The sequence below is a fragment of the Camarhynchus parvulus genome, chromosome 19 (genome assembly GCF_901933205.1).
Source record: "Camarhynchus parvulus chromosome 19, STF_HiC, whole genome shotgun sequence".
NCBI lineage: Eukaryota > Metazoa > Chordata > Aves > Passeriformes > Thraupidae > Camarhynchus > Camarhynchus parvulus.
Window position 1 is genome coordinate 9,266,820 of NC_044589.1, and position 26,958 is coordinate 9,293,777.

At 45.5% G+C, this 26,958-nt stretch overlaps 1 protein-coding gene across 1 annotated transcript; it reads right to left on the reverse strand.

The window, feature by feature from the left end:
- Positions 1–135: 135 nt before the first annotated feature.
- PPM1D (protein phosphatase, Mg2+/Mn2+ dependent 1D) lies at positions 136–26,844 on the reverse strand. The gene is given in 10 exon segments (XM_030962980.1): positions 136–1,539; positions 4,616–4,826; positions 4,994–5,034; positions 5,936–6,126; positions 12,076–12,200; positions 14,742–14,970; positions 19,030–19,278; positions 19,281–19,524; positions 25,483–25,527; positions 26,833–26,844. Coding segments are annotated over 10 exon segments (1,878 nt in total). The 3' UTR covers positions 136–1,008.
- Positions 26,845–26,958: the final 114 nt, after the last annotated feature.

Below are 26,958 nucleotides of genomic sequence, written 5' to 3' on the forward strand. Positions count from 1 at the left end.
AGGGGAGAGTATTCACATATTTAATGAATACCAGATAAATATGAATATTTTGTAATAATAAATTCATATTTCACTGCTGAATAAATACCAGAACTTAAGCTTGAAATAAAAATTAAAAAATAAAAAGCATCCCCATCAAATTTTCATGTGTTTTATTGAGGTGAACATACACATGGTCCACATAGTCAATGAAAATAGTCATAAAATAATTTAAGAACTTGTGTTGAAAGGTATTAGCAGCACCATTGGTATTGGAATAGCAGAAAACACATCTCAGGAGGGCAGTGATGCCTGGAGAAAATGCCATCATTTGGAACAGGGATGGGAATGGCTTTGTGGGATGCTCTGGGGAGTTGGAGTTTTTAAAACACACTTTTTTTGCTAAATACTTTTGACGATTATTGTTACAAAAAATACAACTAAATAAGATACTGCATAGTATTTTAATTAACATAAAATCGACATTGAGGTGTGTAAAGCAAGACTCAAATCTCTGCTTCCACATACATTTCATTTCTGAGTAGAGAAATCTAAAATTTAAAACCAAAATATAGACCTAGTGTATTCTCTAAAAGACACACTTTAGGTGGAACGTATCAGACTACGAAAATACATATCTTCCATTCTGTTTAATAATTTACTTTAGTTAAAAAGTTGTGAAATTCTCCTCACAAGAAGCGTATACAAATTGATGACTTTAGTAAATTAACAAAAAGGATAATTTTACTTTTTGTTTTGTTTTTGTTTTTTTTTAAAACAAGGCTTAGCCCCGCAGTAACAATTATACAAGGAAGAAAAGAGACTACATTTATATGAAGGAATACAAATTTACACACATTTTACAGTGACTTATACCCTACACATCTACAAAATTCACAGTTATAATACAAGCAAGTACAAGGCTGGGATAAAGCTGTCGGATACCAAAAAAAGTTCCTACTTTAAAAAAAAAACCAAAACAAATCAAGGGGAAGAGCTTCCAAGTGGTGCACGCATTGCAGAGGAGGCTCAGCAGACGCACAGGGCTTTGCGGGGCGGGTGGAACAGGGAGCTGCTGAGCTTCTTCTGCCCGCGGAGGCTGCGCCGCATGGCCAGCCTGGAGGGGCTCCTGCGCTGCGGGGAACCGGCCGCGCCCTCCCCCGGGCCCCGCGCCGGCCCCCGCCGCGGCTTCTTCACCGCCGGGCCCGAGTTGGATTCCTCCAGTGTCCGCTTAAAGCTGCCCGCGGGCGTCCTCTCCGCGTCCTGCGCCTTGCCGTGCCCGGTAGGGGACACCTTGAAGCCTTTTTGGTCCGAGTTGGAAGGGGAGAGGCTGACGGACAAACCATTGCTGTAGGATTCCTGGAGCCTCAACGCCAGGGCTTTGCTGCACTTCTCCTCCTGCGGGGCTGAATCCTTCGGGGTTCCTCCTGAGGAAGGTAAATTGCTTTTGGCAATCTCGTTTGGCAGCTCCAGGTATTTTTCTGAGAGCATGTTGCTGTGCAGGAGGGGAGGAATGGGCTCAGCAGAGTTCAGTCGTGGCCAGGGGTCATCTTCTGTGAGCTGAGGGAAAAGGAAACAAAATACTTAGGAATAAATATAACCATAGAATCACAGAGTGATTGGGAAAGGACCTGCAAGATCACTTATTCCAAACTCTGCCATGGGCACAGACACCTTCCACCATCCCAGCTCACTCCCTGTCCCACCTGCCCTTGGACATTGCCAGGCACTGAATTTATCCCACGAGGGTGCAGACAGTGTGTGGCACCTTGAGAATTTCCCTAAACCTTATCAAAGGCAGGAAAATCCTACTCCACAGCAGCCTCAGCTTCTCTCCCTGCTGAGAGGTGGAAACAATTCCAGCTGGGGCTGTGAACTGCAGCTGCAGAACACCGAGGGATCTGCAGGCAGCTGCTGGGAACTCAGGGAAAAGCAGTACCTGAAACCTCTGTGAGCCTCAGCAGCATTTCCATGCTCAGCCAGGACTCCCCACCAGACCCTGACCGAGGCACTGCCCTCTGATTTATGTGTGGTCAGTGGCCAAAGGGCAGCAAGAGCCTCCTGACCGTTGCCATGTCCAGCACTCTCAGTTACTGCATAAGCAGGTCAGCAGGGCTGGACAAACTCCTCCTCAGCTACCCACACAGAGGGGCAGTGTCAGCCACCTAAAAATATTCCTGTTTGTGTGCAAAGTGACACTTTTTATTGCCCATGGATCCCTCACAGCACATCCAGCCACTCCTGGGCAGCACAGGCACTGAGGTGCCTGGAACCAGGCACTTCCTAAACTCTGACCCTCATCTCTTCGGTGGTTTTGCCTCATTCTCAGTTCTACCAACAGGAAAATGGGGACAATACTTGCTCTCACTATCCATAGGGGGATTATGAAAATTAGTGTTTATGCAGCACCCTGAAGATAGGAATTCTGACCTTATTAAAGATTTAATTGTAATTGTCCCTGGTTACTCGGTGAGTCCTTCAAAAGTAAATTTCAAGGCCACACTCCACTCCCCCAGTGGAAGGCAAATGGCAGTTATTATTTTAAGAAAATCATGTGCTGCAGACTGAAATGCACACAGCTGAATCACTCAGGGACACATCTCAGGTGAATAAACAGATGCTTCTGAAGCCACAACCCAGAACAACTCCAGGTTCAATACAATGCACTCCAAAAGAAAAGATAATCAGGATTGTTCCCAGCATCCACACTGGTTTTCCACTCCTCTGTGGCTGCCCATGTGTGGACAAAACCATTTAGATACCATTCCTTTACTACATTTAGTAACACAAGAGGGAAGACCTTTATGAATGGAATTTTAAAGGTTATTCTCCATCTCAGCTGCTGCAGAACCCAGAAGGACACCAGATCACACACACAGAGCAGCTCTGGCAACGTTCCTTCAGCTGCTCCATTTAATTTCTGACATGGTGTCACATAAAACTTAGTTTTATGGTTTTTATTGTGCAAGACATTTAATGTTGTGGCTCTTTCCCCAGCATCTCCTGCTGGTGCAAACAGCTGAGACTGAAGCAGGCTTTGGGAAGGCAAGGAAAGGCACAGGATGGACTGCTGGAGAGTGATGGAACAAAACAGGAAAAACAAACCACGAATCACCAACTGAATTTCTTAACAATCCAATCAATCTTCCTCACTGGCCTCAGGAACACTGAAATTAATTTGGTATTAGTAATTGCTGCCAGAAGGACAAGCAATTAAGAAATACGTGTGTTTAATTAAGAAACTTTGGTTTCCATCTATTTCCGAATTAATTGTTTTGGCAGGTAGCAGCTGTCAGGCATCAAGGCCACCCCTGCTTCTCTCACAGAAACTGTGATTGAAAATTTTAGGAGCACTCAGAATTTAATTTTTTTTCTCAAGATTTTGTTAGGTTTACAGCTCTTTCCATGGATTTTGCTCCACTAGATGAAAGGGGAGGAGACAAAGTTGAAGCTTGCCATTTTATTAGCAGCTTGTCTCTCCCAAGGGAATGTTTAAAACTCCCTTTCTAATTTCTGCTTTCTTTTCATTTGCCCAAAGGACAATTATCTGAAGATTCTGCTGAACATCAAAGGACAGTGACTTAAATCAGGACCAGCTGGTAATTACTGAAACAAACAGCCACTCATAACTACACTCCAGTTCCTAGAAGGGGGGGAAGAAAAGCCACAAAACAACAAAACAAAAACCCTCTGAAGAGCTCTGCTTTATGTTAACAACTCAAACTTGCAGCCTCCAGAAAGACCTTATGTTATGATGTCTCTGCTTCAACAAAGAACATCAAATCAACCAAAGGAAGATAATGAGATCTCCCAGTACAGAAAGAAAATGTTCTTTACAACAACATATGTTGGAACCAATTTAACCTTAAAAAAAATAAAATAAAAGCCCAACACCACCACAACGAAGCCAACCCAAATCAAAGCATGCCCTGTCAGGAACAGGTTCACAATCTGCAGTCCCTGGGCTGGGCAAGCTACACAAGCACCTGGCAAGGCAGGAAGAGAAACTGCAGCCCAGCCTTGTTTTCTAAGGGGGTGTGTTGGATGGTTTTTTAATACCTCTGATCCCCACTCTGCTTCCTCTCTGTCTCAAAAGGCTGCCTTGAATCTTGGGGAGGACCTCAGAAAACTTTAAGAAACAATGCATTTCAAGGTTTGCATAACATAACAGTATTAATTTCTTCCACATTAGGGAGGGAGCACAGATCAACAGCCCCCAATAAACAACCAGCAGCAATTCTGAGAATTCATACATTGGAACACCAAAGGCAGAGCGTTAAAGTCTTTCAATAAACATTGTTAAAAGTTGGTCCAGCCCTCAAACCTTTGCAGGTAGAAGTACTGAGGATATGTTATAACTGTAGCTTTCACAGAATATCCAAAGCTGGAAGAGACCCACAATGGCAACACCATGTTTTAACCAACTGAGCCAATCTCAGTAAGAGATTATCTAGACATATGCAGTTCAAAATTAAAATTAGAAATTAATTAAAAATTCAAAATTAAAAATATAAACATGCAATAGCATTGCAAATTGACAGCTCAGGAGTTTCCGGGAGTATTTCTGAATCTCTGGCGATGCCCTGATCGCCCCAGGGAGCCGGGGGAGGCAGAAGGGGGCCTGGAGAGCCCTTACCTTGAGGGGGGGCGTGCAGCAGCGGGAGGGGGGCAGGCTGCTGCTGTCAGGGCTGCTGTAGCTGGGCCCCTCGGCCAGGTTGAGCACCAGCTCCTCGTCGCCGTCCCAGCGGCCGCGCTCGCGCAGGGGCGCGATGCAGATGACGATGGCGCTCGTGTTGTCCGCACGCAGCATCCGCTGGCGCCCGCGCGGCCCCCAGCACCGGCACAGCCTCCGCCTGGGGACATGGGGACAGAGGGGACACTGTCACACAGAGCATCACACACACAGAGCCACCAGCATCCGGGCACAGGACTGCCGTGCCTCGCCCTGGGGACATGGGGACAGAGGGGACACTGTCACACAGAGCCACTACGCACACAGAGCCACCACGCACACAGAGCCACCAGCATCCGGGCACAGGACTGCCGTGCCTCGCCCTGGGGACACAGGGGACACACAGGGACAGTGTCACACAGGGTGTCACACACACAGAGCCACCCAGGCACAGGACTGCCACACCTCGCCCTGGGGACACAGGGGACACACAGGGACAGTGTCACACAGAGCCACCACACACACACACAGAGCCACAGGACTGCTGCACCTTGCCCTGGGGACACACAGGGGACACTGTCACACAGAGCATCACACAGAGTCACCCCCAAGGCACCTCATGCCACACACACCCCTACAAACCACACCCCACAGCACCTCCAGAAATGCTAATTAAAACAAAGCACCCCCAGAAATGCCAATTAAAACACATCTTCCTGCTCAAATCCACCTCTAAGTCAGTTTGCAGCATGTTCCACATACACACAGAACTTTGAACACCATAAAGAGCTCATAACACAGCAGCAGCTTGTCAGAGGTTGGAACACAACCTACAGGCTTTGCAAAGTCCCTCATGGGGTTTGCAGAGTGTTTACTCTCTGATGCTCCAATATAAATTCTCAACTGTTTTGTAAAATAAATCAGAGAATAATTTAATTCAGTCTAAACAGCCTGCATTATAACACGCACCTTAATGTGAAATAAATTTAATGTTCAGACAGAGTTTTGTGTAACTTCCGCAGAGAAGAAACTCATTATCTCTTTTATTACTCACAGACAACACCCTGACAGTCAAATTTCCCCAAAACATAAGGCAAATAATTTAAACTATGTTAACACCCATGGTATTTACCATCAGCCACATTGTAACAACTTTTATGGTGTGGCAAACCCATCAATCTGCCTCAACCCCACCAACTCTGTGTTTCATCCCTACCAGGCTGAACAATTTTTAGAGATAACAAGGATGAAATTTCCACACTGACTTCTGGCCACTGCTCTCACCATGAAATATTTCTTCTCCTCGTGATCCTGGCACATGGAGATGGCATCCTGAGGGGGGATCATGTTCCAGAGCCCGTCACTGCCAAGGATGATGTACTTGTGCTTCTGGGGGTCAATGGTGTGCACGCTGGTGTCGGGCTCGGGGGACACCACAAACTCCCCACTGTAGAAGTCGTAGCTCCAGAGATCACCTGGCAAAGCAGAAAATAGGTTGGAATTGTTACATAACACATGAGAAATCTCACTCTTGGAAAAGAGAGAAAAATGTTTCTTCCCAGGAAATCCATCACCATCAGCCTTGAGTCACCAGCAGGAACATAAAGAAATTCCAGCCAGTCACTGCTCAGCTGCTGCCACCTTCTAATCCTCTTTAAACTAAACCAAGCTGTAATCAGAGGTGTTCTACTCTCTTAAAACAAGTATTTGTGGAAAAAGGAGAAATGAAACAGATTAATACCTAGAAAATGGCGAAACCTTAACCACTCTCCAAACTAAAACCCACCTGAATTCATTGAGCTCTCCCTAAACAGAAGTAAAACCTGGTTTTGTTGATCCCACACCAAACGTGCAAATGTTCGAGTGTGCAGGTGCCACAGGGCAGGCACAAAGCACAAAGCAAAAAGCAAAGGAGCAGCCTGAAAAGCCTTTTCCCTGTTCAATTCCCTTTGCCATTCCTTGTCCTCCCACAGCTCGAGCATCCCTTGCAGGGCCACACGGGGCAGGAACACCCCGTGCCAAGGCTGGGAGCTGGACAGCAGCCACAGGAACAGGGCCTGGCCTGGGCTCCAGCACGGAGGCAGCAAAGAGCAGCTCAAGCCTCTCCCCAGCATGGCCTCGTGCAGGGAACATGGCTATTTTTAAACCTCTCCCACTGTGTGAATGAGTTTGGGGTCACCTCACCAGAAACAAAGCTGAACAATGCATCAAATCAGCCCCTGGTTCAAGAGCTCCCTCCAAACCATCCTCAAGTAAAAACCACTCCAGCAGAAAAATGCATTTCCACATCAATTTATTTCAATTCTATTTATCAAGTACACTTGAAAAATTAAAAACCTTTTCTAAGGCTAGACCTTCAAATCAAGAATAACAATTTGCCCTAACACCTCTTTTAAAAATTTATTTCCATGTTCACAAACAGCTTCCTGTGGTGATAAGCAGCAAAAAGTAACATTATTATTACTTGCAAGCACTGGCTACATTTTTCTGTGCAGAACACACAGCTTTAAAAGCAGAAATTAATTGAACTGTCAGAGCTAAGCAGCAAACAGAAGCTCAACAACTCAAGAGTAAGGTTTTGTCAGGCTCTTCCTTTGCTTTCTGCTGGACAAAGCCTGGAGCTTCTTCCACATCCATCAGCACCCTTTTAAAGACAATAAATAAGCTTTTTGTCTTCCTCCTTGCCTCCATTAGCTTTGCCCTAAGCTATCAACCAGTTGAAAAGACTTTTCCAGAAGCAGAAAAGGGAATACTTCAACTGAATTACCCCACTCCACCGCAGCCCATCCTCATTAGAGCCCCGATTCTCCGCAGCCCCACAAGCACACGCTGCTAATGAGTGCTAATTAAAAGCCAAGCCTGCTCCTACAGAGGTGCACTCGGCTGCCACAGGCTCCCCACAAAGCCAGCTGGCAGCGAGATCAAAATAAACACTGTAACACGAGAGCTGAGCAATGATTGCAGGTGAATTGCCACGGAAAGTCCTCCTGCACTCCTCACATCGCTGTCAGCCCACAGCAGGTGAAGCCAAAAAGCAGCAATATATACAGTGATTTTACACCTCCAGTTTGTTCATACTCACGTAGGAGAAATGACAAAATGTTATTAGCTGAATCGCTTTTTTAATTAAAAACACTATGCTGGGTGATAAAAATAACCTAATGTTCATTAATTTGGGTTCTTTAGCACGTGTGTCATCCTGTCCATCTGCTCCCTTCCCCAGGAAACAGCCAAACCATCACCACCCTGCTTCCAGGGGATCTGCTCAAAGATCCTCACAGGGATAACTGGGAATGTCACCACGGGCTCCAAGGATTACAAACTTCTGAAGGGCACAGAGAGACCCCTCAGACCCTGCAACCCTGAGCCCACCGAGGCCAGCCCATGGGGAGAAGGACATTTAGAGTTTTATTTCATTTTTTCCCTGAAGGGCAGAGCTCCCCAGCCTAAGGCAAAGCTTTTGGGAGCTGCTGCCCAGCTGTGGCCCCCTCCCTGCACAGCTGTGCCCCCCACTCCTCCCTGCACAGCTGGAGAGTTGAACACCCCAGCAATACCAGCCTGCAGAGGAATTTTCTGTGCCAGCCTCTGTCACAACTCTGGGAAGGACAAAGGGAGAGGAGAGGAGCCAGAGAGCACAGAACACGTTTCCCTGAGCATTTCAGAGTTTCCCTGAGCATTTCAGAGTGCTCTGAAGTCTTTAATTGTGTTCCAAAGCAAGCAGACAGAGCAGTGACCCTCTGGGATGAGCCAGAGGCTGCAATGCCAGGCTCTCAGGCTTCCATTTCAGAGCCAGACTATTTTTGTTCTGAATTAAAACCCAAACATTTACAAAACTCTTGACAATCTTGTTCTTTAAAAACTTACACACTGGGAGTATTCCTTTGCATATTTCTTTTCCAAACCAAAGAAAAAAAGTTATTAATGTAGTTCCTTCTGTATCTTCCAGAAAAACCTGTTTCTCAGTCCTGACTCAAACCAGAATAATATACAGAGATCTACACTGCACCTCACAAAATGAAATAATGTTTGAAATCAGATACTAAAGGAGCAGGAAACTAATTTAGCTGCCTGTAAGAATATATCAAACTATGCAGTCTCTCTTACTGTTACCTTATAAAATACAACAACAAAGCCACTTCTAAGTCAAGTGCTGCCAGGGAATAATGGCAGTTACAAACAAAAACACCCAGCACGTAAGTGGGCTGGATTGGATTAAACCCAAAGCCTTCTTAGAGCTAAAGCATGTCCAGAAATTACATACATCAAGCCTTTCATTTCAGTTGCTGGAGATGCTGTTTTGCATATAAAAAGGGCTTTTGATTTTAATAGAGGAAAGAAAACTTCACTTTCATAACTCAGTCCAAAATAAAACCTCAGTTTGATTAATCCCAGAGCTTTTAAAATCAAAGTTTTTCTCCACAGGTGCCCTCACAGGATGTGTGTTACACACAGATCCCACAGCAAAGCACACACTGCATTTGGCACTGCACATTTATTATTTTGTCTCAGGGCTGAAGAAAATTGTACAAGCTACAGCAAGATATCCTGAGGACGAGAAAAGAATCCCAAATGCACCCCAAGTTTGTCTGGTTTTATAGAGATAAAACAGAAAACCAATTATCAATAGAAGCTGGAAATTGCTGTAAATATAACTTCTACAATTCCATGTGATTCAGGTTCATGGCCTACAATGGAGCAGGAAGGGAAAACTGAGTGGCAGCTGTGCCCACTCTGCTTGGTAATTTAATTTCAAAAACAGTTAAATGCATGTAAACAACCCTAAAATCTTACACAGCAATTTCCTCAGATCACTTGAGGTCAGCCATAGCCTCTTCTCCAGGATTTCATGGAATGTGCATTCAGAGAGCTTCACAAACCAGCTCTGGCATCCAGTCAGATGTTCTGGAAAACAGCTTCCCTATCCCTGTCAAAGATTCCTGCAGCAGCCCACGTGGATTCCCTGCTGTGGTACAGAACTGCTCCTAGAGGGCAGCAGGAAATTCCTGCGTGGTGGAGGCTGCTCCACCTGAAACAGGGGTGAGTCTGCTCTATTCCTACATAAAACCCAGGGAAAGCAGAGTTCGTGTTCCCACAGGAGGGAGTGGTTGAACCAACGGGCTCCTGGCTCAGGTTTCATCACTCATTCATTTAAACACCTCCCAAACAGCTCCAGCAGTGCCAGGCAATCCATCAGCACAGATTCAAGAGTATCTATTACAAGGCAAATCAGTATTAAAAAAAAAAAAAAACAAAAACATGTTCTCATTGCCCAGAAAAGGTCAGCAGAAGTAGCTGTGAAAACACAGAACTACAGCTTGAAATGGTTTATCAGAACACACAGAAACCTGCTGGGTGCATTAAAGCATCTCAGAGATGCTCTACAGGGACAGCACAAAGCCCAAATATTTCTGACTTGTTATGGGGCTATAAATAAATCAAGCATTATTTAAATACTCAAACACAGCCACTGTGCATACCACAAATGCTTATTTTAGGGCAGAAGGGCACTTCTGACAATCAGAATGGGGGAGGGTATCTCAACAGAATTCATCTGGCCACAAAGATTTCTTCTGCACCAGGATTTTCTGCTGGCTGAGTGAAGCTTTTCCACAGTGCTTTATTCCTGATATTTCCAAAACTTTTCCTCAACTCCTTAAGAGTGCACTAGACCTAGAGACTGGAGGATGAGACTACATAAAAATATTTTAAAGTGTTGTAAGAGAGAGACACTTAAAACACCATTTACAATCTAAATTTTAGGGGTTTTAATCAGATAATCTCCCCCATTCTAAATATAATGAATTCCCAACTCTAAGTTTCTCTTGTGGTCCTGCTAAAAATTTTTACCCAGGTTGGGACCAGGCAGGAGGGGAGGCTGTCCCAGCACGAGGTTTGAGCTTTCAAATCCCAGAATTGATAAGAGATAGGTGTCCCCATTTTTTGGACCTGAAAACTCTCCATTAATCCTCTCTTCATGCACTTGCTGGCCAAGAATGCACTGGGGGCTAACAAATGCATGGCTCCTTGAATTCCCATCTGCACACAAACCCCAGCCAAATCCTTCTGTTCAGCTTGCTGGGAGCAATCAGATCAAAACCCAGGCAGCTCTTTAGACAGGCAGCAAATTTACAATCCCAGGAACAAAAGATGAACCAAAATTAAGTGTTCACAGTTTGCAATCCAGGAGAACAGCTCCCCTGTCCTGCAGGAGGGAACAGGGGTGTGCTGCTCAGGGGATGAAGGTTTTTTTGCTACTCATCTATTAGCTCCAAAGGATTCACTTAAATTCTCAAGTCAGTTCTCCTGACCACAAAATAAACTCTATCCTAGCTGAAATACGACACAAAAAGACTTTCAGATACTGAGAAGAAGTCCTTAAAATTAAAATTTTTCATTTTCAGGCACCTGTGACTCCTTGCTTGACACACAGCTGACTCTTCCATGTTCATTGTCACTGCAAAATTCTCCTTAACTCTGGACAAATCCCTGTGGCACAGCTATTCCTGCCTGTGAAATCAGACACAGCAAGGCTCTGGAATGAGGCTCCCAGAACAGCCTGTCCCCATGGGCACTGCCAGCTGACCCAGGGGCACTGACAGCACTGCCAGGGGCTGCCAAGCTGCCAGCCAGGAACTCCAGCACAGGGAAATGCAGGGAAATCCACACTCCCATCAAACCAAACCTATGCTGGGTGTACCTGCACAGAAAATTCTTCACTGCACAAAGGGAGAGAACATGAACAGCCAAAGACTGGCATTCTACAATTGAATTTAAGGAGAAAAATTACCAGAAGCACTAACATTCATGGGTAAGAGATACTCAATAATCCAGTTAAGAAGTACTTCCCAAAAAAAATCTTCACAGCATATTGCAGGACAATTTCTAGTCCTGCAATATCCCTTTCTGTCCTTGGAATGAGGTCCTCCTCAAAGACAGCTCCTCTCATTTCTAGTGCTCCAATAAAGGCAAGTTAAAGTTAAATAGATTTGACTTTCATCCCATTCTATGCCAAGTCTGAAAAAAAAAAATATTCTCCACAAAAGAAACACTGAAGCAATTCATACACCATCCAGCAAAACTTCATTTCTGGTGCAAATGAAAACGTGCAAGCCCTGTGTGTTTCCAGGAGGGAGAGCACACTTGTCTCCTTCTTACTGAGATAATGGGACTGTAATTTTTGACTAGTTGGTGGTAAAATTAAATCCCATCCTTGTAGGGCTGACACTGAAAACCCTGAAAGTTAGAAGTCACATTCTTCTCTCCCCAATTTTAATCTCTTTTTAACCTCTCCCCAATCACAGCATTATTCAAAAAACACAGTATAATTGCATTAAAAACACACTTTCAAGGCTCAGACTCTGAGAAGGCAAGTGAGGAGAGCCCTGTGCATTCTGTCCAGGGGCTGAGCTGAGCAGAGGACTCACCCAGGGCTCTGGCCACGGCCAGGAAGGGGATCTGGTCGATGACGGTGCTGCGGCGCACGGGGCCGTTGTGGCTCAGCCGGGGCCTCTTCCACACCACACGGTTCACCCCGGACTTATTGATCACACTGCAAGCACACACAGGGACAGGGGTTAGCAACAGCAGTGAGCAATGAGGAAAACCAGGTCAATATGCAAATGTGGAGGTAATAATGATGCTAAGTTCCTATTTCAAAACACACGATAGCACTTCCATAGTTCCATATAGAGGGGAGAAGTGAGAGATGAAGGGCAGAGGAAAATAAAAAGCAATGAAGACCTGGAAGAAATTCTGGCTGGTTACAAAATATGCAAGAGTGTCTTTTTAATCTGTCAAAGTCAGAGCAGAGCTGGATTTGCCTCCCTCAGATGAGGACCATCAACACCAGCTCACTCAGGTGTAAATTCCTCCTTCAGTCTTCTCCATCTCCCAAAATTTGGCTTACAGAGCAGCATGGCATCCTTGAAACAACAGCAAAGAAAGGAGCAGCCTCCTGAAAGGATTTGCTTGATGGAAGGAACACCAACAGGAGGCAGACACAAAAGAGGAACTGTCCTGGGCTGGTGTGTGCAGGAAGCAGGAGATGGGAGAACAGCTCTGCATTTGCATGTGAACACCTGAGGCACTGAGCACTGCTTTAGCTCTCCCAGGTGGCATTGCAGGGTCAAAGGAGCTGCAGAGCAAGTAACTGGGGCAGCTGTGTCAGGCAGGGGAGAGAGAAGAACAAGTATGAACCATCAAGGAGTAAGAGCTAATGAAACCAGGAACCAGCAAAGCTTGGTCCCAACCAAGTTAGGAACTGGATACTTGAAAGTTCCTTTCATCCAAGGAACAGCCATTGGTAATTAGAAACTGAGCAGCTCTGGAACAGCCTCAGGATTCCTCATGCTGAAGCCATTCAAGATGCACTTCCTGACACTTCAAAGGCCTTAACAACAAGGGCATGTTCTGCTCCATCCAGAGCACAGCAAAGTCACAAACACCACATCCTAAAACCTGATCTCATCCACTTGTACAGCTGATGACCACACAGAGCTCACTATTGGAAAAAAAACCTCATCCCACACTCAGACTGTTACTGGGAAAATGGCATTTTAATGGAAGACTCCCTCATGCTCTCTCATTAAGTGTTCCCAGTTTGCTCTGATGAAAGACAAGGCATTCCCAAGCACAGCTGCAGTTCCACCTCACTCCCACCACATGCCTCACAGCCAGCCTGGGAAGAACAGGAAGAGCACCAGTAAAAATTTAAAAAAAAATTTTAAATTAACCATTCCTGTCAATACTAAGTTTCAGGGAATGGTTTTCTGCACCTTCAGAGACTTCCAAGCTCTGAGAAACACCCTGAAAACCTACAGCAAAACTGCCCCTGATTAACTCCCACCTTGCAGAGACACAAATATCTGCAGGTTAATGGGCTGACAGGGCTCCCAGATGAATGATGTCAGCAGGAAAACCTTCAGTGATCCCTGCTCGAGGAGCAAACTGTGCCCACCCATCTGGTGCAGCACCAGGAGGACACAGAGCTCCCAGACCCCAGCCCTGGGGGTTGTCTCCAGACATCTGTGCCACCTGAGAGAGCCCTGCCTGCTCCCCCTGACTGCCAGGGAACACACCCAGCCCAGCTCGGCTGTGCCAACATCTGCCAGGGGAGGGAGGAATGGCTCCTGCAAGGACAGCTGCTAAACTGTGGTGTTGGAACAGCAAAGGGAAGGTTTTGTTTCAAATCCAGGATTTTTCTCATGTTCCCTAAGCAGAGGCTTTGAGGAGCCTATTCAACAGCTGCCATTGTCATCTCGGGGACAATGCAGGATGCCTGAGAAATCAGAGTGCTGGGACAAACTGGATATTCCAGACTTCCTATCATTTTACCTACGTGAAAAGGCAATTTGCACAACCTGAAGGCTCCTCAGAATTTAAAGGGAAATAGGCCAAAAATTAACATCTCTGCTTGCAAAAACTTGTTGGTGAACATTTAGAACTGTAAGCACTCCTCAGCTGTGTGATCCACCAGGAAATTAAAATTCTGGATACACCATAAACCACTAGCAAAAAACACAACCACGTACAATGGATGCCTGTAATTTATTCTCCAGTAACCTGTAAGAAAAATTAAGAGGACAAAAGAGAAATAGCTGAGATTCAGCTCCTTTTGTGTCCTCCCACAACAAGCTGAAGCTTAGCTCAGTGAGAGCAGACAAACCTACCTGTGGAATTTTCTGGGGTCCCCCGTGGCAGGAAGGAATGAATCTGACTCCATGTTCTTAGAAGGCTAATTTATTATTTTATGATATTATATTATATAAAAGAATGATACACTAAAACTGTACTAAAGAATAGAGAAAGGATACAGACAGAATGCTAAAAGATAATACTAAAAACTTGCGATTCTCTCCAGAGCCTTGACACAGCTGTGCCATAACTGGCCAATAGGTAAAAACAATTCACATGAAACCAAAGAACAATCATCTGTTGGTAAACAATGTCCAAACCACATTCCAAAGCAGCAAAACGCAGGAGAAGCAAATGAGATAATATTGTTTTCCTTTTCCTCTGAGGCTTCTCAGCTTCCCAGGAGAAGAATCCCGGGCAAGGGGATTTTTCCAGAAAATATCACAGTGACACCTACCTGCCCCCAAGGCCTTCAATCCTCTCCCTCTCTTTGGGGAGCTCTGGCTTGTGGTCCTGGGTCACCTCCACAGCTCTCACAAAGTCATCCTTGGGGTCGTCCTGGACCCCCAGCACCACCCCTGAGTCGCCCACGTGGGCCACGTACATCTTGGAGCCGCGGATGATCACCACGCTGGCCGTGGTCCCCGACGTGCTGGGCAGCCCTGTCATGGTCTTGGGCCACTCTGCTGCAGGGAGAAACCAGGCAAAAAACAAACAAAAAGCACAGGTTTTAGTTCTGGGGAACCGGGAATGCTGTCTCAGAGATTTGTGGGTTGTTACAACAGCCAGGCCCAGCCGTGTCCCTCCACTCCTTCAACATCCTTCCCCAGCCTCAGCCCAAACTGACACAGGATCAAAGCACCACAACAGGGTTCCAAAAACTGTTCCCTCTGGTTTGATATGCCAAGCATCACTAGAAGAACATGGGGAAGATGTGCTCCTTGGGGCTGAACAGGATCAATCAAGTGTTTCATTGAGATTTACTCTTCACTTCCCTGTCCGAAGTAGTAGAAATGTCCTAAATTCAGTTACTTTGTCTGGATATTTGATTGGCAATCAGGATTTGTGGACATTCCTGATCCCCTTGGAAGGGAGAAAAACTGCTACTTTACATTCATAGGCTGAACAGCAACATTTTGTGCTGAATGACATCTCAAATGTTTTACTCACATTTCCCTATGGAGGGCTGAATAATTCAGACTATCTCAGTGTGCTCTCCTTAAATTCTACAGGAGATATCCCTGGAATCCAGAGTAATAACACAACTACACCTGGTCAGGGAAATCCCCTTCCTCAACTGCTTTGCCCTCAAATCACTTCTGTGAAGTTGCTGTTACGCTACTCTCTCTAGTTACATCCCATCCCAATTTCTCTTTCACTCCTTTCCTATTTTTGCGTGTACACACACAAGTTGCTCTTTCCCCAAAAACGCACAAACTGACTGAGACAACACCCCCATGGAGCCGCCCCATCCTCCTCCCAGCCCAGCCCCCACAAAAGCAGGCTCAGCTCCCACTTATCAGCTGGTTCCAAGTGCCAGCAGCAGCCTCATGTTTCTCCTTGGCTGCACCCACTCAGACAAACTCCAAAGGGAGCCTCATCTCCCTGTCACATTCTATCTCCTGCTCCTCACAAGTCAGGCTCACACAGCACCACACAAAAACTCCACTGTGACACAAGCTGTTTGCAGGAAATACCCAGCTCAGGCTGCCAAAGCACTGCATCCTCTATTGCTGCCTGTGGCACAACAAACACACCAGGAGAGAAAAGGAAAACACAGTTACACCTCACCCTCTGTGAAAACAGATATTTTAACCTTCTAAAGCTTTAAACACAATCAAAACCAAATGAGGACCTTAAGTTCTAGTGGCACTGAATGATGCTCAGGTGCCTGAGGGAAGAAGACATGGAAGAGAGCTGATGGAAAGGAGAATTTGGAGAAGCAGAATTCACAGGCAGTATGAAGATAAAACTTGCATTTCGAGCTACCAAGACATCCAGCACAATTTAAACATTTCAGTTCCAACAGCTCTAGCTTTGTGCTCTAAATACTAAAATGCACTTTCTCCCTAGGAGCAGCTTTATTTCAAGAACACAAACATTCAATCAGCTTATTGGAAGTACTTTGTCTGGCAGTTTTAACTGAGGATATTAAATCTAACACATTCCAAAAGGAAAGCAAACAAGGGAGGGAGCCAAGTGGTAATGAGGACTTCAACCATGCACTTAACAGAAAACAAGCTGCAACTAATGAGTTTCTGTCAGTGTAACAACCTCTGAACAGCAATAAAATGTATTAGAGAGTCAAATCAGTCTTTATGGGGATGGGGAGCAGAGAGAAGGAAATCACCCACTTGTGGGAGAAAGAATGATGCAGCAGCCTCAGATTTTAGGCTCAACAAAACCAGGAATTATCTGCCTGTCATCCAGAGACTGCAGTTCATGCCTTGCTCCCAGTTGTCTCCAGAGATTGTCTCACCAGGAACCAGCAAAGTGTCAAAACTGCTGGGTTTTCCTCTGAGCTCAAGCATTAAAATCAAATCCATGGACCCAGCTCCTCCAGGGATCAGGAGCATCAACAGCACATCTTTGTAAAACATATTCCTCCTTGTACTTGAAAACCACTGCCCTTCACACTCAGCTTTGTAACTTTGAACTCATAAACTGAACTCATTCTGTACCTCCCAAAATGAACTCTTACTCCAGAAGATCTTTGGCATTCAGAGAATTTTATTATTACAGAATTAACACCAAAAATTATCACCAGTAACAAATGGGCATTTTTTTTTTGTTTAGTTTTTCTGGTATTGTCATGATCAGTGTGGTTTGTGTCTATCAGGGGACATCCACAGAACTTCCAACAACCAAGAGAGCAGCTGAGTACGAGCTCCCCTTCCAACAGCCAACTGAAGACTCCAGCCTCCACCCCAAAATTCCAAACCCTTCTCCCACACACTTCAAGATACCAACACAGCCAGTCTCCATTTCGTGGCCACAGTGTCACCAACACACAGATAGAAAGCTGCTTTACACGTGGTAATGTGGAAAATTATTGCCTGTCAGTAGACTTCCCACTGGGACTCCCTAACAGGATGAAGTAATAAAGCAGAGATAATGATGGGCTTGTCCCACAGAGCTCGGGCTGTTCAGCACGTGCAGCAGGAATCAGGAGGAGCAAACATGCTCTGCAGTTTACCAAACAGCCCACCTCGAAGTGCCACCAAGAGCTCCCAGCCAGAGCTGTGCTGCTTCTCACAACAATTTAAATTGCTTCCACAACCCCGGTGCCGTTTGCTAAACACCCATCACTGAACAGAGCTCCCTGCACTCTTCTCCTCCTGCCTCGGTGCTCACACAGAGTTCCAGTGACAAATAACACACCAGGGACTCGACAGCCAGAAAACTGAGCTCCTTATCTTCCCCCACCCCATGCCACGTCCCCCTGTTCACACATTTTGCTCCTTATCACCCAGCCCTGCAGCCCAGGAGGCTGCACACCCCATTGCCAAGGATGTGGTCAAGTTCTGGTGCTTCTAAAATTCACACCCTTCCCTCTGTACCCTCAAACTTACTGTTCCTTCCCCCAATATCTCCTCAAGTATCTGACATTTGCACAACTTCTCTATTTTGCTATTCAAGAAAAAGGAAAATGAAACTGTTTTGAAACTATAATTACCCCACACCCCTCCTGAATCACTCACTGAAAGCCCAGGGTGCTCCGAGTGCAATTCTTGCTTTTCAGGTTTCCCTCCCAAGCCCAGCTGTCACTGTCACTATTCTGGATCCAGTTTTACCGTGTTCTACACCTCCCTTCACACACTGAACTCTGCTCTTGCTTTTTCTCTGAAGCTTCTGAATGCCTAAATGCACAAACAATACACACACACATTCTACACATTCTATATAAACAGCCACGCTCTAAGTCAGAACCTTCACCTCAGGAAAAAATAAAAGCCTTTCAGAAACTCCAACTGCAGCCTCACAAGACCTCGGGAGAGGGATGAGTACAGGAATGGTGACTGTCACTTGTCTGGGCATGCTCCTGTCCTTAACACCGACTTATTTACAGCTTCCATGCTACTGCAATTAATCAACTAACACATACATAAATACATAACAATCATATCTATATATTTATATCTATCAAAACCATCCTCAGGATACTAAGTGTGGTTTTTATTTGTCAGGGACACTGAGTATTCCCCCATGCTCGCACATGACCGAGTTATAACCAGACACAATTTCAATCCTTCCATCAGGACTCACAAAAACAGTCGGAAGAACCGTTAGGGAAAAAAACACCGTTCCCAGCCTATTTCAGTTTGTTAAAATGACTTTTTCTTCCCTTTTCATGACGCAAGGGAAATCTAAGGGGGAGTTCAGTGCGATTACCCAACTCAACAAGATGAAGACCTTCCTAATGAATCGCATTTGGAAATTGACGCCTAACACCCCGAAAACAAACTGCAGCCCTACCATCGCACCATCCTCAGCTACGTAACACAGCAGCGTATCCTCGCTCCGTGTTTACATCTCTGCTCTCCCAGCCTGCCCTCCAGTGTTTCTCCTTCTCCCGAGTTACTCGGCTGGGCGGCCGGGATGCCCTCCCGCGCTCTGCCGCGATTCCCGGCGCGGGGAGGGCAGCAGGGAGGGAGGGAGGCACTCACAATAGTGCGGGAGAGGGGGAGCAAAAGGCGGCGGGGAAGCGGCGCGGCGGGGGCGGCGGAGGCTCCGCGGGCACTTACGCAGCTTTTTCCACATGGCGCGGTGGCAGGCGATGAAGCCCTTGCGCAGGGCCGCGCACACCTCGGCCGGCTCGGCCGAGCAGAATCCCTTCTGCTTCTTGATGAAGCCCCATAGGTTCTCCCGGGCGAACTGGGCCGCCTCCCGCCCGCCGTGCCCGTCGCACACGGCGAAGAAGGCGACGGAGCGGCGCGGCCGCCGCCCGGGGCCGGTGCCGGGGGGCTGCGCTCCGTCCTCGGCCGCCCGCGGGGTCCCCCACGCCGCCGCCCGCTCTCGGCCGGGGGCTCGGCGGCGCCAGGGCCTGCGGGCGCCGCTCCGCCTTTGTGCGCCCCGGCCGGCGGCGGCTCGGGCTCCACCACGATGTGGGTCACGTCCTCCATGTATTTCCTGCCGCCCTGGTCGGAGAACACGCTCACCCCGAGCGCGTACGGCCCCCTCCATGGGGAGAAGGGGGGCGGCTCCGCGCGGCGCTCCCGCCGCTGCCCGCCCGCCGACGACTATTGCTGGAGACGGCGGCGCTCGGGCATGTCCGCGGCGGCCCCGGGCCGCTCCCGCTCGCTGCGCCCGCCGGAACGGGAACGGGCCCGGCCCGGCCCGGCCAGCGCCCCCTGCCGGCCCCGCCGCGGCGGAAGGGGCGGCGGGCGCGGCCCGGGCTCCGCGGCGCCCCCTGCGGCCGGCGGGTGGGAGCGCAGCGGCGGCGGAGATCGCAAAACCGCGACCGAGCCCGGGCGGGACGGGACGGGACCCAGCGGGACCCTCCGGTTCTGCTGCTGACACCACAACAATCCCCCCTGGGCAGCCCTGGCAGCGCTGTCTGAACACTCCTGGAGCTCCGGCAGCCTCGGGGCCGTGCCCGTTCCCCGGGGAGCCCGGGCAGTGCCAGCGCTCCGGGGAAGAGCCTTTCCCTATCTCCCGCCTGGCCCACCTTCAGGCCGGTCCCCCCGGCGCTGTCACTGCTCAGCAGAGAGATCGGGGTCTGCCGCTGCTCTCATCCTCACGAGGGAGGTGTAGAGAGCCATGAGTGTCCCCCGGGTCCCTTCCACCACACGAGCTCCAAAAAGGCTTCACAGAGCTCTGCCCGCAAGCAGGATGCAGAACGGGAAGCACAAGATTGCTCCCCTTGCTCCAGGAACCCCCCGGCTGTTACTCAGCCCTCCTGTCTTTCCCTGCACCAGGAGCCCCACTGTTACTCAGATCCCCATCTTTCCCCGCTCCATGCTTTCATCCCTGTTTTCCCACTCGATTCCCACCAATGACCCCTCTGGAATTACACATCCCGGCACCGTTTTATGCTCGTGACCATTTAAGACGTTTCCTTCACGCTGGAGGGGTTTGTGCATTTTGTTTTTATAGCTGAAATTCCAGACATTGTTTTACTGCCAGCTCCCAGAGCCCCTTCTCACTACAACAAAAACCACCACAGAATTTTGCAAAAATACTTGCCTGGAGATAATTGTTTGGCTTGAGGACTGCAAGCCCTTTGGATTTCCTTCCATCAACCACATTAAAGTCAGCAGTATTTAAAAAATATAAAGGATACAACAAAGCTTTGGGTTCCTGGAGAGCTGAGGGATTTGCAAATCTGTTACAACCATTAATGAATTAATCCACACTAATCCAATCAGGTAAGGATCCCTTCCTACTTTACAGGTGTTTATACCCTCAGATCAATCACCAGATCATCAACCCCAATATAGAATTGCTTTGAAAATCTGACCATGAAGTTTCATAACAGTATTTTATATAAGTATATTGGGCATTTCAACAGTGTGAAAAGGAGACAAAGACCAATTTGAGCTTTATGCAATCCCAAACATCACAATGTATCACTATTTCCCTCTTAATTAACATAAAAACCACGGACATGACACATCAATTGTCAGGCCTGCATTGCCACACACATTGCAGGACATTTTTAATTACAAAAAGTAACCAGAAAACAAGCAAACTGACTTAAAACTGTCAACCAAAAAAAAAAAAGAAAGAAAATAACATTGTCACAGGGACAGCTAAAGCCCATTGCTCCCAAAAAAGTGCAATATCCCTATTTCACAGCTGGATAAATGTAGCCAGAGATATTGTCATGTGAGGAGCAGTCTCATTCAATAAAGGCAATGCTTTCCTTAATAATTTTGAGTGGAAAATCACAAGCGACTCCAGGAACAGAACCACACAGATTGGCTCCTACCCCCACCCTTTACAGAAACATACTTTAGGTAGTCTGGTAAAAAGAAGGAAACAAAGGAAAAAAACCCCAATTATTATGGAAGAAACTCCTTTTCAAACCCTGAGGTATTTCTGTCTTTTTATGTCCAAGTATTGCTTTTGCCTTCCCAAGTGAAAAAGTGCCTCATTTCTGTCAATGCTCCTACAATTGAGACAATAGCCATAAAAATCCTACCTACACTCACAAATTCAATCAAATTACAATACATTAAAGATGGTTTTGCAGGCAACAACTGCACTCTCCAAACTGCTGTTGGAAAAGCAAAGTGCTTCAAGATTTACAGGGCACACAACCAGCAGATCCTGCAGCAACTCAAACCATATTTCCTCATTTTCTTCTGAAGTCCTTCAGCTCACAAAAAAACCCCTTCAACTAAACCAGACCCTGACAGAAATAGGAACATATAAAAGTTGAAAATGTAGGGAGAAAAATTTCTAATAAAGATGAAGTTTGATGCATGGAGAAAAACTTTGAATAAAGATGAAGCTTGACAGAAAGTGCCACTGCCATTTCCAAACCACATGACCTAAGAACAGGCAATAACTGAAGGGCAATTTAGCAATTTTTATGCACCCTTGATGCTTTTATAAAAATGGGGAGTGCTTTTCTTGGTTTATGCTTAAAGGAAGTAAATGCTAAGCAGAAACTGCCCATGTTTCCTCAGCTATGTATTTCTGTTGCAGAAGTCAGGTTAAACCATTCACAGTTAAAAGCTTTTTTCACATAAGAATTAAATGCATTTCACATAAAATGTTTCTAACCCAAACACAATCAGATATTTACTTGACTTTAATGATAGCTTATCCTCATTTTGTTTAACAGTTGCTGAAACAAACCCACCTCAGAATGCCCTGGTTCAACTGACTTAAATAATTTCTCAAAATTAAAGGCAATTATTCCTTTTGTGATGAAAAGGTCATTTTTTCTTCTAATTGGGGCTTTAAAAAACCTCAAATAGGCTTAAACTAAATTAGCTACATTTTTTACAGCAAAATTTTATCTCCTCAGCTGCATCAGACAATCAAAATAAACAAGACAGATTCATTTAAATTCTTCCTAATTCCCCATCCCAGTGTGCTGTTGAGTGAGCAGCATCCTGCCCTTTCTTTCCCCAGCCTCCTGCCCTCTCTTCCCTGGCAGCTTTAAAGAAACTCGAAGTTATATTTTGCAAAAGCCATGACTCATTTTGTCTGACAGATGAAATATATGTAATTATCAACACATGAAAATTCACATCAGCTTCATGGCAGCTATGGAAAATCTCATCATTTAGGCACAAAGTTATTAATTACAGGCCAGCAGAAAGCAGCAGTGCCCACCTGGCTTTGGCAAACCCACCTTCTTAAAGCCCTTTGCACCTGAAATCATCTCTGCATTTGGAGACTCACCTTCATATCTTACTGCTTACAGACACCTCCATGTTTCTCCTTCCCCCAGCCCCTAATTAAGCACCTAATTAAGCTCCATTGGCCCAGCTGACAGTGCCCAAAGGTTGTCACACCTCTTGCATAGCCCATGTGAAATGTGCCAATCATCTCAGCAAGGGGCTCGGATAAAGCATGAAAATCTCATGTAAAAGAGGAAACTAAAAGTGAACAACAGCCACATTTTTAAAGGTTTTTCCCAGTCAGTGAAGGAACAAGGACCCCACAAGGAGTTAATGCCCCTGGGTCTAATGGAAAATGTGAATTTCTCCATTTGCCTTGAGGTCTGACAGTAACAGCATTGGTTTCACATCTCATTCAGAATGGGACCCTCAACTGATGTATATGAAAAACAGAAATGAAAATGTATTTATCTGTGTTGCAGTAAACATGAAAGGAAAGGGAAGAAGAAAATTTAAAAAGATCTGACAAGTTCATGTGGATGCTCTGCATTTAGCTCTTGTTTTAGAGCAACAGTCTGTTATGTTGGCTCCTCTACAGTTTAATGATTTCCTGTTAAGAATTTAAAATTAGAAGCCTCCAACAACTTCCCCATAAACTATTTTCAAGGTTCCTTTAATATCCACATCAAGGAGATATAGTAGGTTCATATGTTATCCATGTCAGTTCGCTTCCTTCCCACTTCAAAATAAGCATATTGTAAGGAAATTCAGCAGGTTTTTATTGTTTTCTTGGAACCTCTTTTTCCACTAACTATGCCCAGCTATAGTAATTTAAAAAATAAAGCTGTCCACATAAACAAGCTCACATTAAACCCATGACAAAACAAGAACTGCTGGTCCAATCTGAAAACCCTAAACTGTGCCAGATAATGATCCAAATCTTAAGTTCCCATTGATGAGTTAGCTCAAATTTTCAACTCCATCCATACTGAACTTCCTCTTTGTTACCACGTGAATTTTACAAACAGCTTTTTACTCTCTGACAAGTATCTTACCTTTGAGGAAAGCCTGCAAACAACATTTTTTCACTGGCAGCACATTAAATAGATTCCATAGTTTTCATCCAGGCTTTCTAGGACCATATTCCTGGAAAAGAAAAACATAGAGTACTTATTTATTTACTAAATCATTTGAGACAGGCATTAAAGGCAGAGCACCTGCAGGCCTCCCCTCTCAGTTCCTCACTGGGTCACTGAGAGGGCTCCAAACACACATCACCACTTCCCTGACAAAAATCACCTCCCAGATCCACCCACCAGAAATGCTCCTGATGTGAGCACTCCCTAATTGGTTTCAGTTACAAATGAGTCAGGTGAAGCTGCAGGTGACTTAACCTGAGCTGAGGTCACAGCAATGACAAAAAAGCAGCAGTAAGAGACACAATTCTGTTGTTTCCTGCATGGGCTTTAATGAACATACAGCTCCTAATTTGGCTAAAATAGAAATCTTTGAGTACAACCAGAAAAAAAAACCACCAAAAACTCCTATTTTCAGTTTAAGCTCAGTTACAGAATCAAAAATTGTGAGATAAAGACAACACTGCTGTTTTCTGCAGTAATTTTCAAACCAAATTGACTTGCTAGTGATCCACCCACATCTGGGAAGGAATCATGGAATGGTTTGGGTTGGAAGGGACCTTAAAACTCATCTCATTCTCACCCCTGCCATGGACAGGGACACCTTCCACTGTCCCAGGCTGCTCCAGCCCCTTCCAACCTGGCCTTGGGCACTTCCAGGGATTCAGGGGCGATTCAGGGGCAGCCACAGTTGCTCTGGGCAGCCTGTGTCACCCTCCCAGAGAGGAATTTCTTCCTAAAATCTAACCTAAATCCATCCTATCAGTGTGAAGGCATTCCCTGTGCCCTGTGGAAAGAGTTCCTCTCCCTCTCCCTTGCAGGCACCTCCAGGTGCTGGAAGCTGAAACTGGGTCACCCTGGAGCTTCTCTTTTCCTGGGCAATCCCAACTCTCAGCCTTTCATGGGAACAGCCTCTTCCAGCAGAGGGGAGCTTCAGCAACTCACTGGTGTCCAGAAATAGTAACTCAATACCAATATCTGGCTGGGATTTGGGATTTTTAAGAGTTTTGAGCTTTTTGGGGGGGCAGAACACCACCAGGCTCCACTCCCACTCTCCTGAAATCCCACAACCATGTCTGCAGATGTAAAATCTCTTCCATACGAGCTCCTTCCACACAGGGAGCTCCGACAGCCCCAGAGGCTGTTTGATCTCTGAGGGCAGTTTGTTTTCTTTTTTTTTACAATAACCACCATTAGATTTTCTTTCTACATTTACCCCTTGTGATCCTTGCCTGCATCCCCTTCCCCTGCAGTGACACCCAGATGTCCCACACTCCAGATTCTGTGCATGTGAGGGGCTCAGGCACCCAGCTGCATCTTCAAAAAGCTCAGATTGCAGCAGCCAGACTGACTGAAGGCTTTTCCCCAAACAACATCCATCCCCTGTCTGCTCTCAGGCATTGGCAGCGGGTGGAAAAGTCCTTTTTAATTTTCCTATTTCTCCATATAAAAAAAAGACAAAAGGAAAGAGAAAGATACCAACAAAGATAAGGATATCCATCAGAAGTTCTGCCAACAAGCACTGGAAGGATTTTCTAACATCTGCAGTGATTAATGAGTGATTGCATTAAAATAATTTACGGATGTGAAAGACACATTATTGAATAGAGTTGTTTTGTTAATAAGCTCCCAATATGGTTTAAGGGAAAAAAATGAATTAAACAATTAAACAAACATTACAACTAAGGAGGAACCAATTATTCAATAAAACAGTCTGCTGTAAGTCAGTTTTTCTGCTAAATATGTTATTTTGATGCTTACCTACCATCTCAACACAGTGACTGAGGACTCCACCAACTCTCTGTAACACCTTTAACAACAAAAAACTGTTTATGATAAAAGAGCATCAAATTGTTCAAAATACAAATATATCAAACCATGCAGTATTAATAAAAAACAAGTTCTTATATATTTAAATTCTATCTCTATGTAGAGATTAAATTGCTTTTGCCATGAAGATTATTTTTCAGGCTCCACCAAAATAAGTTACAGACTGAATACATAACCCACTCCAGAGAGGCTTTATATAACATTCTTCCTTCATAGATACATTTATTTCTTTTTCTGAATGGGCACACTCTAGGTTTGTCTACAAAAAAATTGCCAGGCTGTAGAAGGTGCAGCCTAGCTCATTTTTCAAAACACAGTAATTTATCAAGAAAATAAAATCCATTACCACAGTGCTTGAGACGTATATTTACCTTCACTGCTTTTTTAAAATAAAAGTTACTACATACTTTATTTTAAAGTAAAATAAAGAGCATTATAAGCTAAAAAAAATTATTTTGATACACTATCAATATTATTTGCTTCATATATTAAAAAAAAATTAAAAATTAACAGGAAAAAAACCCCAACAGCTCTTTGCTGCTTTGAACACACCTCCAACCTTCCCAAACCAGGCCTCTAAAAATAACTGAGCTAAATAACCTCGACCCCTGGGAGGGGCTAATTGCCAACAGGATTCCCTCAGCTGTATTCCCTCAGGTGAAATAAATCCTCATCATTTCAGAAAATAAAAGAAAAACCTGAAGCCACTAAAAGGCAAAGAAAAAAAAAAGAAAAAAAGAAAAAGACAAAGCAATCTTCCATGGTCTGTTTATCTCACATTCCTTTCTTCCCACCCCATAACACTTCTTTGTGCAAGTAAAGGACAAAGAATAATGTCCTCTCACAAAAACGGGAGGAATAGCAACAACTTGGGTTTTAAAAATAACATGCCCAAAGCAAAACAGCAGGAGCTCTGCCTCCTATAATTTTTTAAAATTAAAAAGAACAGTAGCAATCCTATGTTAGTTACGAAAACATCAGCAACAGAGATTTCATATATTATATGAAATATTATAATAATGAAATTTCTTTCATAATTATGAGTATTATGTCCTGTAACAGCAAACTGCAGGTGCCCAAATAGTGCTCACATGAGCTGCCAACACACCTGCAGGTCATGGAAAGCCCAATATTAGCTGGGTGTTAGCTGTAAATGATATTTACGCTCTGTGAGAAGTTTGGGCTGGGTGGGGCTCAGGGTGTGAGGGTGATATTTGATCTTTGCTGCTCAGCCCCAAAAGATAAAGCCCCTCGGGCTGGTGTGGACTGTGGGGGTCAAACCCACCTTGCTCCCCATGGCTGCCTGCAGGGATTCACAGAATTCAGAGGTTTGGAAGGAACTTTAAAGGCCATCCAGCCCAAGGCAGGGTCACCTGCAGCAGGAATATGTCCAGGTGGGTTTGGGATGTCT